This window comes from Erinaceus europaeus, chromosome 14 (genome assembly GCF_950295315.1).
Source record: "Erinaceus europaeus chromosome 14, mEriEur2.1, whole genome shotgun sequence".
Classification (NCBI taxonomy): Eukaryota; Metazoa; Chordata; class Mammalia; order Eulipotyphla; family Erinaceidae; genus Erinaceus; species Erinaceus europaeus.
Window position 1 is genome coordinate 28,982,178 of NC_080175.1, and position 14,139 is coordinate 28,996,316.

The 14,139-nt window shown below is 41.1% G+C and overlaps 1 protein-coding gene across 5 annotated transcripts in view; it reads left to right on the plus strand.

Moving 5' to 3' along the window:
* Positions 1-847: 847 nt before the first annotated feature.
* CWF19L1 (CWF19 like cell cycle control factor 1) overlaps positions 848-14,139 on the plus strand; it is a 39,268-nt gene continuing 25,976 nt past the window's right edge. Inside the window, exons 1-5 of one of the 5 annotated variants that reach the window (XM_007530267.3) lie at positions 848-981; positions 5,704-5,788; positions 6,821-6,899; positions 7,619-7,720; positions 9,251-9,465. In XM_007530267.3, coding sequence (XP_007530329.1) covers positions 959-981; positions 5,704-5,788; positions 6,821-6,899; positions 7,619-7,720; positions 9,251-9,465 — 504 coding nt within the window. In that variant the 5' untranslated portion in view covers positions 848-958. Of the gene's footprint in view, positions 982-5,703; positions 5,789-6,814; positions 6,900-7,275; positions 7,341-7,616; positions 7,721-9,250; positions 9,466-14,139 lie in introns of those variants that run through there. The other 4 variants (XM_060171498.1, XM_060171500.1, XM_060171499.1 and 1 more) reach the window with 4 other exon arrangements.

Consider the following 14,139-nt stretch of genomic DNA (forward strand, 5'->3'; position numbering starts at 1 on the left):
GGGGAACACAGAGAGAGGGAGAGGAAGACACCTGCAGACCTGCTTCACTGCTTGTGAAGCGACCCCTCAGCAGGTGGGGAGCCAGAAGCTGGAACCAGGACCCTTAAATGGGTCCCCTGCGCTACCTACTATGTGCTACCGTCTGGCCCCCTATTAGTAAATCTTATGGAAAAATGTCTATCCAGATTCTTAACCTTTTTTTTGCTATAAATTATATTCCTTATAAATTTTGAATATTAACCCCTTTGTTCCATCTCTTCCCCACTCCACATGCCCTATGGCTTATCGTAGTATGGGGGTTTGAACCTGGGACCTCAGAGCCTCAGGCATGAAGAATCCATTTGCATAGCCATTATGCTCTCTCCCCCACCCTCCTCCCACTTTTTTATATATACTTCCACTACTTGGCCTAGACTCTGGAAAAGTCAATATAACGAAAACAACCTCTCCCCAAATGTAGGTGAACTACTGTAGATTAAAACAGAATAGAGATAAAACCACAAGCAAATGTGACATCTGATTGGATCATCCTAAATGAAAACAAAATCCGGGTTAAAATAGAATTGGGTGTGTGGGGAGGGGATACTGAATTGTGATACTGTTGAATTAAAAAGTTAATATTCTTTTTGTTAATATTCTTAAATATGTTCCTGGCATTATAGCTATGTAAGGAAGAGGATATCTTTATTTTAGGCAGTGCATGCGCATGCTTTCTTATCCACGTGCCGAGAACTTTCTAGCAGCTCAATAACTGCTATTGGCCAAAAAATTCTATCTCTTGCCTTAAGGATTCCAACTAAAGAAGCCACAGGAGAGATTTCTGTCCCTCGGCGCTCTCCGTAGAGAATTGAATCCTCATTGGTTGGAATGAACTGACGTCAAACTATCGCAGTCACTTTTGCTGGAGGAGCCTGGTTTCCGAGTTCCTGTTTGTGTCCCAACCTGGCTTATTGGATCGATGGCTCAGAAACCGCTGCGACTGTGAGTGACCGTGGATCGAATGTAATTGTGTGGTTGGTAGGTGGGTGGGTGGGTGAGTGAGTGGACACTTGCGGCCTCTTCTCAGGACTTAAATGAGGAAAGGGCGGCTGTAGAGTGGAAAAGTGTAGGCTGATGAATCCACGCTTCTTTGTCTGACTCAGTCTGGCGTATTTTCCTCGCCCTTTTCGGCTGAGAGAAAGCGTTTTCTTGACTACAGAAGATGGAAGAAGCGGAGCCTCCTACAGCCAGGCCTCTTCCATCTTAGGCCGTTTAGGCCTTTGTCACAATTTTCCTTTTATGTCTCCCCCGCACCCTACACACACTAGCAAGGAATCATTCTTGGCAGTGGAACAGGGTAGATACATAGGGTTCTTGATCTGGTGTAATTTTTTAGGGAGGCGGGACAGATGCGAAGACGCTGGGTTAGTTAGATGACACCTGTCATTCACTCATTCAACGAATAGTCTTTGAACAATCATAGCGCGTCAGGCTTCTGGGCTAGGTGTGCACAGATAGTTTCTGCATTAGTGGAGTACAGGCTAGAGAAGCAAAGATGAATAGAAGGACCTCGATAAAAATATATATGGTAGTGATAAATGTCAGAAAGAAAGTTCTGGGAGAGTGTAGAAGAGGGATGTTTGACTTGGAAGTCAGGGGAATAAGGATTATCTTTGTCTTTTAAGATTCAGAAGTATTTAAGAGTACTTGAATACTTGGAATCATCATATTTTTTTTGTAAGTGATTCTGGCTGTGATAAGTGTGGGGAGGGGACTCAGAGTAGCTAGAATTAAGTAATGTAAGTAGGGAGAAGAGAAGTTTTACGATTCAGTTTATTAAGACCTTGAAGTGCAATGAATGGGACTTGGAGATAGTTTGCTTATGAGATGGAGTCCACATTGTCAGACCTTAGATTTTGTCTTTTTTTTTTTTTAATACTTTATTTATTTATTAGTGAGAAACATAGGAAGAGAGAGAAAGAGCCAGACATCACTCTGGTACATGTGCTGCTGGGGATTAAACTCAGGACCTCGTGCTTGAGAGTCCGACGCGTTATCCACTGCGCCACCTCCCAGACCATGACTTTGTCTTTTTTTAGTCGGATAAGAAATAAGAAAACAGACCCAGGGAATTGGGCGGTAGCGCGGTTAAGGGGTTAAGCACAGGTGGTGCAAAGCGCAAGGACTGGCATAAGGATCCCTGTTTGAGCTCCCGGCTCCCCACCTGCAGGGAAGTCGCTTCACAGGCGTTGAAGCAGGTCTGCAGGTGTCTTTCTCTCCCCCTCTCTGTCTTCCCCTCCTCTCTCCATTTCTCTCTGTCCTATCCAACAATGACAACAACAATAATAACTACAACAGTAAAACAACAAGGGCAACAAAAGGGAATAAATATTTAAAAATTAAAAAAAAAAAGAAAACAGACCCAGATGAGAAGGTGGTGAATTTTGAGGTACTCTGTAATGTGCAAATTGGCGAATGGGGTGCTGGTTGGTGACTCACTTGGTAGAATTCACATATGACTTTACACTAGAACCCAGTTAAAGTCCCTGATTCCCACCTACAGAGGATAAGCATCACTAACAGTGGAATAGTGCTACAGGTGTATTTTCTTTCTATCTCTCTCCCTCTTTCTCTCCTCCTCAGCTTCTATCTATCTCCATCTCTGTTTCTCACCCAAAAGAAATGTAGGATGATTCTTCCATAAATAATTATAACTCCATGTGGCAACTGCCATGATAGAGGAAGTGAAAGTTCCTGTGGGAACATCATGAACAGATGACTGGTAGAAACTAGAGAGGTACCTGGAAGAGGTGATGCTCAAAAGGTCTTTCTTGGGAGTTGGAAGGTGGTGCAGCGGGTTAAGCGCACGTGGTGCAAAGTGCAAGGACTGGCATAAGGATCCGGGTTCGAGCCCTCAGCTCCCCACCTTCAGGGGAGTCACTTCACAAGCGGTGAAGCAGGTCTGCAGGTGTCTATCTTTGTCTCCCCCCCATCTTCCCCTCCTCTCTCTAGTTCTCTCTGTCCTGTCCAACAACAACGACATCAATAACCACAACAAGGGCAACAAAAAGGAAAATAAATAAATAATTTTTTAAAAAGGTCTTTATCTTTTTCCAGTTCACAGTAGTTTATTACAAAGCTTACTCTGAAATGCAATATGGGTTCCTGAAGTTCGACAAGAGAGTGACTTTCTGAACTGATCAAGACTTTAGAGATGTGCTAGGCTTTGAAGGAAGAAATCTAGACTCAGGGCAGGTAGAGTGAGACTGTTAGAAGTAAATCCTGGGAGTCTGGTAGTAGCAGCGAGTTAAGCGCAGGCAGCGCAAAGCACAAGGACCGGAGTCAGGATCCGGGTTCGAGCCCCTGCCTTCCCACTTGCAGGGGAGTCGCTTCACAGACGGTGAAGCAGGTCTGCAAGTGTCTTTCTTTCCCCCTTTCTGTCTTCCCCTCCTCTCTCCATTTTCTCTCTGTCCTATCCAACAACAACGACATCAATAAGAACAACAATAATTACTACAACAATAAAACAAGGGCAACAAAAAGGAATAAATAAATAAATATTAGAAAAAGAAGAAGTAAGTCCTATAGGGAATGACGGAACCGTAGAGTGTTCAGACTGTTAGAAGGAAATGTTTCTGTTAGGGAAACTTGGAGAAAGCACTGGGAAGAGAGGTCAGGAACTTGTGGAAGACTGGATCTGCAGTCAGTGAAGTTTTCTTTATTATTTTTTGGGTGGGGTGTGAAAAACATTAAACTGATGGCTTTTGGTAGAACTGATAGGAAGGCATTAGTGAAAATGTGAATGTGTTCTTTACTTTTTTTTTTAGATTTTTAAAAAAATATTTATTCCCTTTTGTTGCCCTTACTGTTTTATCGTTGTAGTTATTGTTGTTGGTATTGATGTCATCGTTGTTGGATAGGACAGAGAAGTGGAGAGAGGAGGGGAAGACAGAGAGGGGGAGAGAAAGACAGACACCTACAGACATGCTTTACCGCCTGTGAAGCGACTCCCCTGCAGGTGGGGAGCCAGGGGCTCTAGTCGGGATCCTTAACGCTGGTCCTTGGGCTTGGCACCACCTGCGCTTAACCCAGTGCGCTAATGCCCGACTTCCGTGTTCTTCACTTTGTATCCAATACTAGATTCATTGTATTTCTCTGATTGTCCTTCTGCCATATCACTAAACTTTCAGTTGCTCAGCTCTATTCCTTCTTCCTCATTTCCTATCCTACTTCTCCACTCTAATTGATGTTAATGTCTTCATAATTCTACATTTCTCTCCACCCCATATTTATTTGGAATTTTTATTTATTTATTTATTTATAATAGTTATATATTATTTAATATTTATTTATATTATATTTATTTTGACTGATACCTTTTCTTTTAATTCCTCACGCCCCCAGATCTTCTTTCTCTTTATTACTAGAATGATCTAAGATATAGTCGTGTCACTACCCTGCTTGATATGGACACATTAAAAAGACATAAGGAATCGGGCGGTAGCGCAGCGGGTTAAGCGCACATGGCACAAAGCTCAAGGACCGACAAAAGGATCCCGGTTGGAGCCCCGGCTCCCCACCTGCAGGGGAGTCGCTTCACAGGCAGTGAAGCAGGTCTGCAGGTGTCTATCTTTCTCTCCCCCTCTCTGTCTTCCCCTCCTCTTTCCATTTCTCTCTTCCTATCTAACAACAATAACTCCAACAACAATGAAAAACAACAAGAGCACCAAAAGGGAAAATAAATATAAAAAAATAAATAAAAAGACATACCAACAAAATTATTATTTTTAATAATAACTTTAAGATGAATTAATAGTAATTAGGAAAATGAGAAGTGAAAAACCACATAGATCAGAATCATTGAATCATTAAAGCTAAGAGTGATAGAATGAATTATTTCACAATTTAAGGAAAGGCTGCATTATGAATCTTTTTTATTTTATTTATCTATCTATTTATTTATTATGCCTCCAGGGTTATTGCTGGGGCTCGGTGCCTGCACCACGAATCTATTGCTCCTGGAGGCCATTTTTTCCCTTTTGTTACCCTGGTTGTTTTTATTGTTGTTGTGGTTATTATTAGCATTGCTATTGATGTCGTTGTTGTTGGATAGGACAAAGAAATGGAGAGAGGAGGGGAAGACAGAGAGGGGGAGAGAAAGACACCTGCAGACCTGCTTCACTGCCTGTGAAGCGACTCCCCTGCAGGTGGGGCCTCAAACCAAGATCCTTATGCCAGTCCTTGCATATTTTTTAAATACTTATTTATTTATTTATTTATTCCCTTTTGTTGCCTTTGTTGTTTTATTGTTGTAGTTATCGTTGTTACCGCCCGACCCCCATCTCTTTTATTTTTAAAAGGCTTATTGGGGCTGGGTGGTGGCGTACCTGGTCGAGGGCACATGTGACAATGTGCAAGGACCCAGGTTCGAGCCCCTGTCCCCACCTGCAGGGGGAAAGCTTTTTGAGTGGTGACACAGTGCTGCAGGTGTCTTTCTCACTCCCTCCTTTCCCTCTCAACTTCTGGCTGTCTCTATCTAATACGTAAATAAAGATAATAAAATATATGAAAAAAAAGGCTTATGTATTAATGAGAGAAAATAAGATTGAAGTCTCATCCTTATGCATGCAGGTCCTGTGCCACTACCATGGCTGCATGAATCTGTTTGTGAATTTCTATCACTCAGCTACCTGTATTGCCTTAATATTTTTCTCTTCTTTTCAGCTTGGCTTGTGGCGATGTTGAAGGAAAGTTTGATGCTTTATTCAATAGAGTTCAAGCCATTCAGAAAAAAAGTGGAGATTTTGATGTAAGATGTTTCTTTTTACTAAATTTCGTTGTACTGTTGTAACCAAATATACTAGAAAAAAGTTTGGACTCTTGTATTCATCTTTCTCAATGAACACATACTCTACTGTATTTATTTTTCCACTGTTGATGTGACTTCACCACTCTGAGCCAGCTTTTTTAGATAGAAAAAAGACAGAGGGAGAAAGGAAAAAATACCACTTTAGAAAAAATACCCTTTAGAGCCCAGAACAGTGTGGGCTTAAACCAGCTGGCCCCCTATCTAGGTGAGCTGTCTTGCAGAACTCCCTACAGTCTATTCTTTTTTGTTAGATTGAAGTTTTTTGTGCTCAGGGGACCTTAGTTGTTAGAGAACAGTGGTGGTAGGTAGATCTACTTACCTATCTGTACTCTTAAAATTTGACTTCTCTAATTTTTCTGTGCACAAAACTGAACACAGACTAGTGAAACCTTCCTGAGTGATTCTGGTCACTGTGTTTGAGAAGCACAGGTCGATTTCATAAATATAGATTATGAATTAAGTCAGCTAATATGTAAATCATCACAAGCTCAAAGGTCTACACAAAGGTTATATGTAGCTGCTAGTTAGGCTATAAACCCCTAGATATAGAAGATGTTCAAGGTATGGAGTAATTTGTTCATTGTTCAGTGACTTAAGACAATGGGTAGGAAATGTGCCTTTTATGTCCTGTAGCTTTCAGGATATTTAATATTTAGAGTTTTAGATTTCACAGAGACTTTTCAGGTCTGTCTCTATTTTCCTTGACCCCCACTTCTCTACCCCAAACTTGAATTTGATAGCCAGTGGGAGAAGATTTAGTAATTTATATAATCTGAGTGGCAAACGCTAGAAGAAGAAGATATAATCTGAGTAATTCTAAAGTTGCGACTAAAGAATTAGGTATTGAGATTCTGCAGGTTGGTTAAGGAAAGTCTGGTTTGTGCCTCTTTGTTGCATAAATAGATGAGTGTTTTTCTTGATTATCTAATGTAAAAAAAAATCTCATATATCTGTTTAAAAAACTCATTTTAGCTGCTGTTGTGTGTAGGAAATTTCTTTGGCTCCACTCCAGAGGCTGAATGGGAGCAGTATAAAACTGGCATCAAAAAAGGTATAGAATTTTATTTATTTATTTTTGCCTCCAGGGTTATTGCTGGGGCTCGGTGCCTGCACCATGAATCCACTGCTCCTACAGGCTATTTTTTCCCCTTTTGCTGCCCTTGTTGTAGCCTTGTTGTGGTTATTGTTATTATTGTTGATGTCATTGTTGGATAGGACAGAGAGAAATAGAAAGGGGGGAGACAGAAGGGGAGAGAAAGATAGACACCTGCAGATCTGCTTCACCACTTGTGAAGCGACTCCCCTGCAGGTGGGAAGCTGGGGGTCTCAAACTGGGATCCTTACACCAGTCCTTGCGCTCTGCACCACGTGCACTCAACCCACTGCACTACCACCCGACCCCCAGAATTATTTTATTTTTTTTCCAGAGCACACTGCTCAGCTCTGGTTTATGGTGGTGTGGGGGATTGAACCTGTGACTTTGGAGCCTCAGGTATGAGATGCTATCTCCTTCCGCCCATTATTTTACTTACTTATTTTTATTTTCTGTAGCTCATTAAAGTCTTTTTTCTAATGATACATTGACCATCCCGATTAATATGTCATAATCATCAGGCCAGAAGGATGGGTATAGGGAATTCTAGGTAGTGAGCATGTCTCACGTATAGGGTTGCAGGCTTTTCTATGACTGTTTTTCCTGAGGAAAAAGAATCTTTCAGTCTCCACATCGGATCTGGTAACTGTGGTGTCATGTCTGTTTCCTCTCATTAGCTCCCATTCAGACATATGTGCTTGGTGCCAATAACCAAGAAACAATACATTTTTTCCAAAATGCTGATGGATGTGAATTAGCTGAAAACATTACTTATCTGGGTAAGTAGGGTTCTTTCTTTCTTTTTTTTCCTTTTCTTTTTTTTTTAAATTGAGAGGGTTAATGGTTTACAGTAAATATAGTTGTTAGTGTATATGAAAATTTCTCAGTTTTCTGCAAAACACTCTCATCCCTAGCTTAGGCCTCCCTCCACCATCATGCACCACCGAACCTAAAATACCCCCCCACACACTCAGTCCTTTACTTTGGTGCAATACACCAATTTTTTTTTTTGTTTTTGTTTTTAAATGTTTGTAATGAGTATGATAGTGTCTTCTAGGAAATCTGTCACTTGAATTCTCTTGCCATGACTGCCCGAGGGAATGGAGGACAGGTTCCTCCCAAAGTTGTGCCTGTACCCTTAAGACTATGGCCTGCTTTCCTGTTGTTGTCTCTCCCGCCTCCTTCCAATATATATTCTGTCAGCCAACGAGAGGGATAAACTCCTTGACTATAGTGTATGTTGTGCTTCAGGTGAAAATTATGTTTAAAAATCATTATATGTTTCTTCATATAATGTTGTTACGTATATGCAATGTACTTGTTAGGTTGTTTACTGCAATAGTTATAGCTTTAGATTCCACTAACTTGGTTTGTTCGTTTGTATAACTTTAGGTCCCACTAATTTGGTTTGTTTGTTTGTTTGTAGATAGAGGAGAGACAGAGACTGAGACCATAACATCAGAGTTTCTTTCAGTTCTGTGGGAGCTGAGTTCAAACCTGGGTTGCACACATGGCAAAGCAGCATACTTTCCAAGTATTCCCAGGTCCCATTAACTTGAAAACTCAGGTTTTTAGTGCCAATCTTGAATTTTCCACTGCCTTTCTCCTTTTATGGTTAACTTTATTATTATTATTATTATTATTATTATTATTATTATTATTACTGGTTAATTCTTCAGTTTCCAAATAACTATTGGACTTGAATTAAGACCACTACTATAGATATTTGACAGACTTTTTTGCCATATGAAATAGTGTTAGGAGTAGAAAGAGCAGTGGTCTGGGAGGTGGCGCACTGGATAAAGCATTGGATTCTCAACCATGAGGTCTTGAGTTCAACCCCTGGCAGCATATGTACCAGAGTGATGTCTGGTTCTTTCTCTGTCTGTCTCCTTTCTCATGAATAAATAAATAAATTCTTTAAAAATTAAAAAAAAAGCTACAAGAACAATAAAAACAACAAGGGCAACAAAAAGGAAATAAATATTTTTTAAAAAGTGAAAAACACTTAAAAATTTTTTTAAAAGGAGTAGAAAGAGCAGCTAAAGCATTTGGGCAATTTTCTCTGAGTTTTTTTTTTTTTTTTTTTTTTTTTTTGAGGTCTAGCCAGTAAACCATCTGCTACTGAACTTCCAGTTAAGGGAGTGGTCACTGATGTAGTCATCCAACATGTGAGATCCAGCTGAGAAGGGGAACTTAAGGGGAGTTTATACTCATTCAGATGTGTGGGAAGGCAGGAAGGAAGGAGAATCACGTTGTTTTATTTTCCAATTTTGACTTAACACTTGCCCATTTTCTTTTGAATCTAGGTCGCAAGGGTATCTTCACTGGAAGCTCAGGGCTTCAGATTGTGTACCTCAGTGGAACAGAGTCCTTAAATGAGCCAGCCCCAGGTTACAGTTTTAGTCCCAAGGACGTGTCTTCCCTGAGAACAATGCTATGCTCGGCATCCCAGTTTAAGGGTGTTGATATCTTGCTCACATCCCCATGGCCCAAGCATGTGGGGAACTTTGGGAACTCTTCTGTAAGTAATGCTTGCTCAGTTGGAATATCTAAAGGCAAATTGTACTGACTTGAGTTTTGTTATTGTTCTTTACATTGATTATTTTAGCTCTAAGTAGTGGAAACCTTTTGCTAACTTTTTTCGGGATACTTAAAGCTATGTCAGCTGACTAAAGTGAAAGCTAATTTTATGAAAAGAACAAGTCACAGATGAGATTATTGATGTCTTAATTACAAATGAGTGTTTTTTTTATATTTTAGTCTCTGCATCAAGTGCCCTTTTTCAAATTTCTTTTTAATATGTTTTGAAGTCTCACTGGTTTTTCAATAAAAAAAAGCTTTTATAGGGCCCAGGTGGTGGCACATCTGGTTGAGCGCACATATTACAATACACAAGGACCCATGTTCAAGCCCCTGGTCCCCACCTGCAGGAGGAAAGCTTCACAAGTGGTGAAGCAGGGCTGCTGGTGTCTCTCCATCTCTCTCCCTCTCTATCTCCTCTTCTCAATTTCTGGCTGTTTCTATCCAAAAAAAAAAAAAAAAAAGATTAAAAAAAAAAAGCTTTTATAGCTAGTGACAGCTCTGCATTTACATATACCACCCATTCCAGATTTTACCTTTTGGTTCAAATAGCATTTTTTTCTCAAATTTTTTAAAATATTTATTTATTTATTTATTTATTCCCTTTTGTTGCCCTTGTTGTTTTATTGTTGTAGTTATTATTGTTGTTATTTCTGTCACCGTTGTTGGATAGGACAGAGAGAAATAGAGAGAGGAGGGGAAGACAGAGGGGGAGAGAAAGGTAGACACTTGCAGACCTGCTTCACTGCTTGTGAAGTGACTCCCCTGCAGGTGGGGAGCTGGGGGCTCAAACCAGGATCCTTACGCTGGTCCTTGTACTTTGCGCCACCTGCACTTTACCCTGCTGCGCTACCGCCCAACTCCCTTAAAATAACATTTTTAGGTTCTAGAAGATAGCTCACCCAGTAGGGCTCACACTACCATGTGCAAGGTCCTAGGCTCAAGTCCCTGGGACTAGATGGCTGTAGTACCATACATGGCATCGAGGAGAAACTCCTTGTGTGGTGGAGTGGCATGAGGTCTCCCTTCTGTCTTCCTCTCTGCTGCTTTCTGTCTATCTGTATAGTGTAGTTGAACAGGCACAATGTTACGGCAGCAAAAAATAAAATAAAATAAAATAATTTATGGAGCCAAGGTGACACACATGCATGATTTCTCTGCTGCAGGCCACTTTCCATTCAGATGGAGGGCTGGAGGGAGCGATACCCCAGCTCTGAAGCTTCCTTTTGTGCCATTATAATCCCATGCCTTTCTGAGGCCCAAACCTAGACCTCTGAGCTATAGTTCCAGCCAGTGTGTGTGTGTGTGTGTGTGTGTGTGTGTGTGTGTGTGTGTGTGTGTGTGTGTGTTGCTATGTGACGCTGAGATGGATGAGGGCTGACTGGTGGTGCACCTGGTTGACTGTACATGTGACACTGTGTAAGGACTCAGGTTCAAGTGCCTGATCTCCAACTGCAGCAGAGAAGCTTCACAAATGGTGAGGCAGAGCTGCAGATGTCTTTCTCCTTCTGTCTCCCCCTTCCCTCTCAGTTTCTTTTTTTACCTAATAAATACGTAAATAATAAAAATTTTAAAAAATAAATAGAAAAAGATTGAGTCATAGGATTGACCTAGAGATGGGGAAATGTTAAACTGGTAATTCTATAAAGGGGAAACTGTAACAATGGAATTCATTGTTGTTTACATCATGTTTATGCTTATTTTTAAGTATGTTTTACTTGTTTTATTTTAATGATAGAGATAGAGGAGGCCAGGCGGTAGCGCAGCTGGCTAAGCACACATGGCACAAAGCGCAAGGACCGGCATAAGGATCCCGGTTCAAGCCTCCAGCTCCCCACCTGCAGGGGGGTCATTTCACAGATGGTGAAGCAGATCTACAGGTGTCTATCTTTCTCTCCCCCTCTCTGTCTTCTCCTCATTTTTCAATTTCTCTCTCCTATCCAACAACAAGGCAGCAGTAACAACCACAACAATAACAACAACAACAATGATAAACAATAAAGGCAACAAAAGGGAAAAAATAGCCTCCAGGAGCAGTGGATTCGTAGTGCAATCACTGAGCCCCAACAGTAAACCTGGAGACCAAAAAAAAAAAAAGATAGATAGATAGATAGATAACAAGCACTGCTTGTGGTCTGGGAGGTGGAGCAGTGGATACAGCCTTGAATTCGCAACCATGAGGTCCCGAGTTCAATCCCCAGCAGCACATGTACCAGACTGATGTCTGGTTCTTTCTCGTGAATAAATAAATAAATTCTTTAAAAAACATGGCACTGCTCAGCTCTAGCTTATAGTGGTGCGGGGGATTGAGTGGGACCTTGGAGCTTTAGGTATGAAAGTCTTTTTGCATAATCACTATGCTGTCTCCCCTGCCCTCATCATCACATTTAATATTAATGTTTTTATATTAACATTATATGTTACCATTAGGTTGCTGAGTTGAATAGCTATCATGGAGGGAAAATACTAGGTTGGCAGAATTAAGTCTGAAAAAGGCCTTGAAATGTGTGTAAGAGGTGAATCCCCTGAATGTCATTGAAGGGAAATGAAAGACTGCACTTGGAGACAAATTTTAATTAATACATACGAAATTATGAGTGATGATTCAGGAAAGGACCCTGTGGACTCTGTTCTAGCAGCTTTAGCACATCTGCCCATGACCAAAAAAGGCGAATGAGATGCAGGTGTGGCAGGGAGGGAAAAGAAACAATGCACTTTGCTCTTTCCACAAACCTGTCATTTTCACCTGAAGGCAAGGGGTGTGCCTGAGGCTCCAGGTTCAATCCCTGACACTGTCATAGCTGATCTGTGCTCTAGCCTCTTTCACAAAAATAAACAAATCTTAAAAGAAAAGAAAATGTAAGGAGAAGTGCCAGTTCTCATGTAGAAAAGATATAGTACAGTCAAGGAAGACTGAGAGAGTTTTACCTTCTGCACCTCATAAAGAATTTTGGCCCATTTTCTGATGCTGTGTGGTCCTGGAAGTGCCAGGATATCTGGCTGTGCCAAGGAGCCTCTCCTACCCCTTTAGTAAAGTGCTTTAACCCCACCCACCCACTCACCCCTCCCCCCAAAAAAAAGGAATTTTGGTCCATACTCCTAAAGGGAATAAAGAATAGGGGAAGTTTCCAATGGAGGTGATGGGACATGGAACTGTGGTGGTGGGAACTGTATGGAATAATACTCCTGTTACTTTACAATCTTGTTAATCATTATTAAATAACTAAAAAAAATTAAATAAGTAAGTAATGTTAAAAAAAAAAGTAAAAGGCTTGTGGTCCAGGAGGTGGTGCAGTGGGTAAAGTGTTGGACTCTCAAGCATGAGTTCTTGAATTCGATCCCTGGCAGCACATGTACCAAAGTGATATCTGGTTCTTTCTCTCTCTCTCCACCTGTTCCTATCATAAATAAATAAAATAAAATTTAGGAAAAAAAGTAAATAAAAGGCAGACCCAGAGAAGTACTGCTAAAGATAATAGAGAAAGACACATGTGAAGGCCCATGGGGAAAGCTGAGAAGAGTAGGCCTTTTATTTCAGGGATGTTAACAAGGTGGGGGGAAAAAAGATTTGTTTGTCTCTTGAGTTTCACTGTTCCTGGATGACTTTTTCAGATACAGAGGGAGAGGTGGAAAGAAGCTATAGTACCAAAGTTTCTGTCAGTGTCATGGGATTTGGGCTTGAACATGGGTTGCACTTATGGAAAAGCAGTGGACTAAGTGAACTGTTTTATCAGGTGTGTGTGTCTGTGTGTGTGTCTGTGTCTGTGTCTGCAGTACTTCACCTGTGTAATTTTTCACTGCTCTTTTCTGTTCAGATAGGTAGACAGACAGACAGACCATGACACTGGAGCTTCCACTAGTGCCATTATAATATAGCCTAAGTGCTTAGCAGTGATCATGAGACGGCAGAAGCCCCATATAGCATATAGCATAGTCCCATATACCATATAGCATAGTCCCATATAGCATATAGCATAGTCCCATATAGCAGATAGCATAGCCCCATATAGCAGATAGCGTATAGCATAGCCCCATATAGCAGATAGCATAGCCCCATATAGCAGATAGCATAGCCCCATATAGCAGATAGCATAGCCCCATATAGCAGATAGCATAGCCCCATATAGCAGATAGCATAGCCCCATATAGCAGATAGCGTATAGCATAGCCCCATATAGCATATAGCCCCCAAACTTAGGATTTTTTGCCTCCTCCTAGGGTTATCATTGGGCTCAGTACCTGCATGATAAGACTACTGCTCTCAGCAGTTCCCCACCCCCCTTTTTAAAAATTTGACAGGGTAGAGGGAAATTGAGAGGAGAAGGGAGACACAGAGGGAGAAAGAGAGACACCTGCAGCAGTGCTTCATTGCTCATGAAGCTCCTTCCCCTGCAGGTGCGGACTGGGGACTTGAACCTGGGTTCTTGCATATAATGTGTGCTCAGCCGGGTGCACCACCACTTGGTCCCTATACATTTTTTTAAAATTAAATTTGCTTTGTACTAGAGTTTGTAAAGAGCTGCACTAGAGACATAAGAAAGCAATATAGCTGTCACTATACTAGATACTGTCACCTCAGTGCCGGTTCTCTATCCTTCAACATAAATCTGGAGGC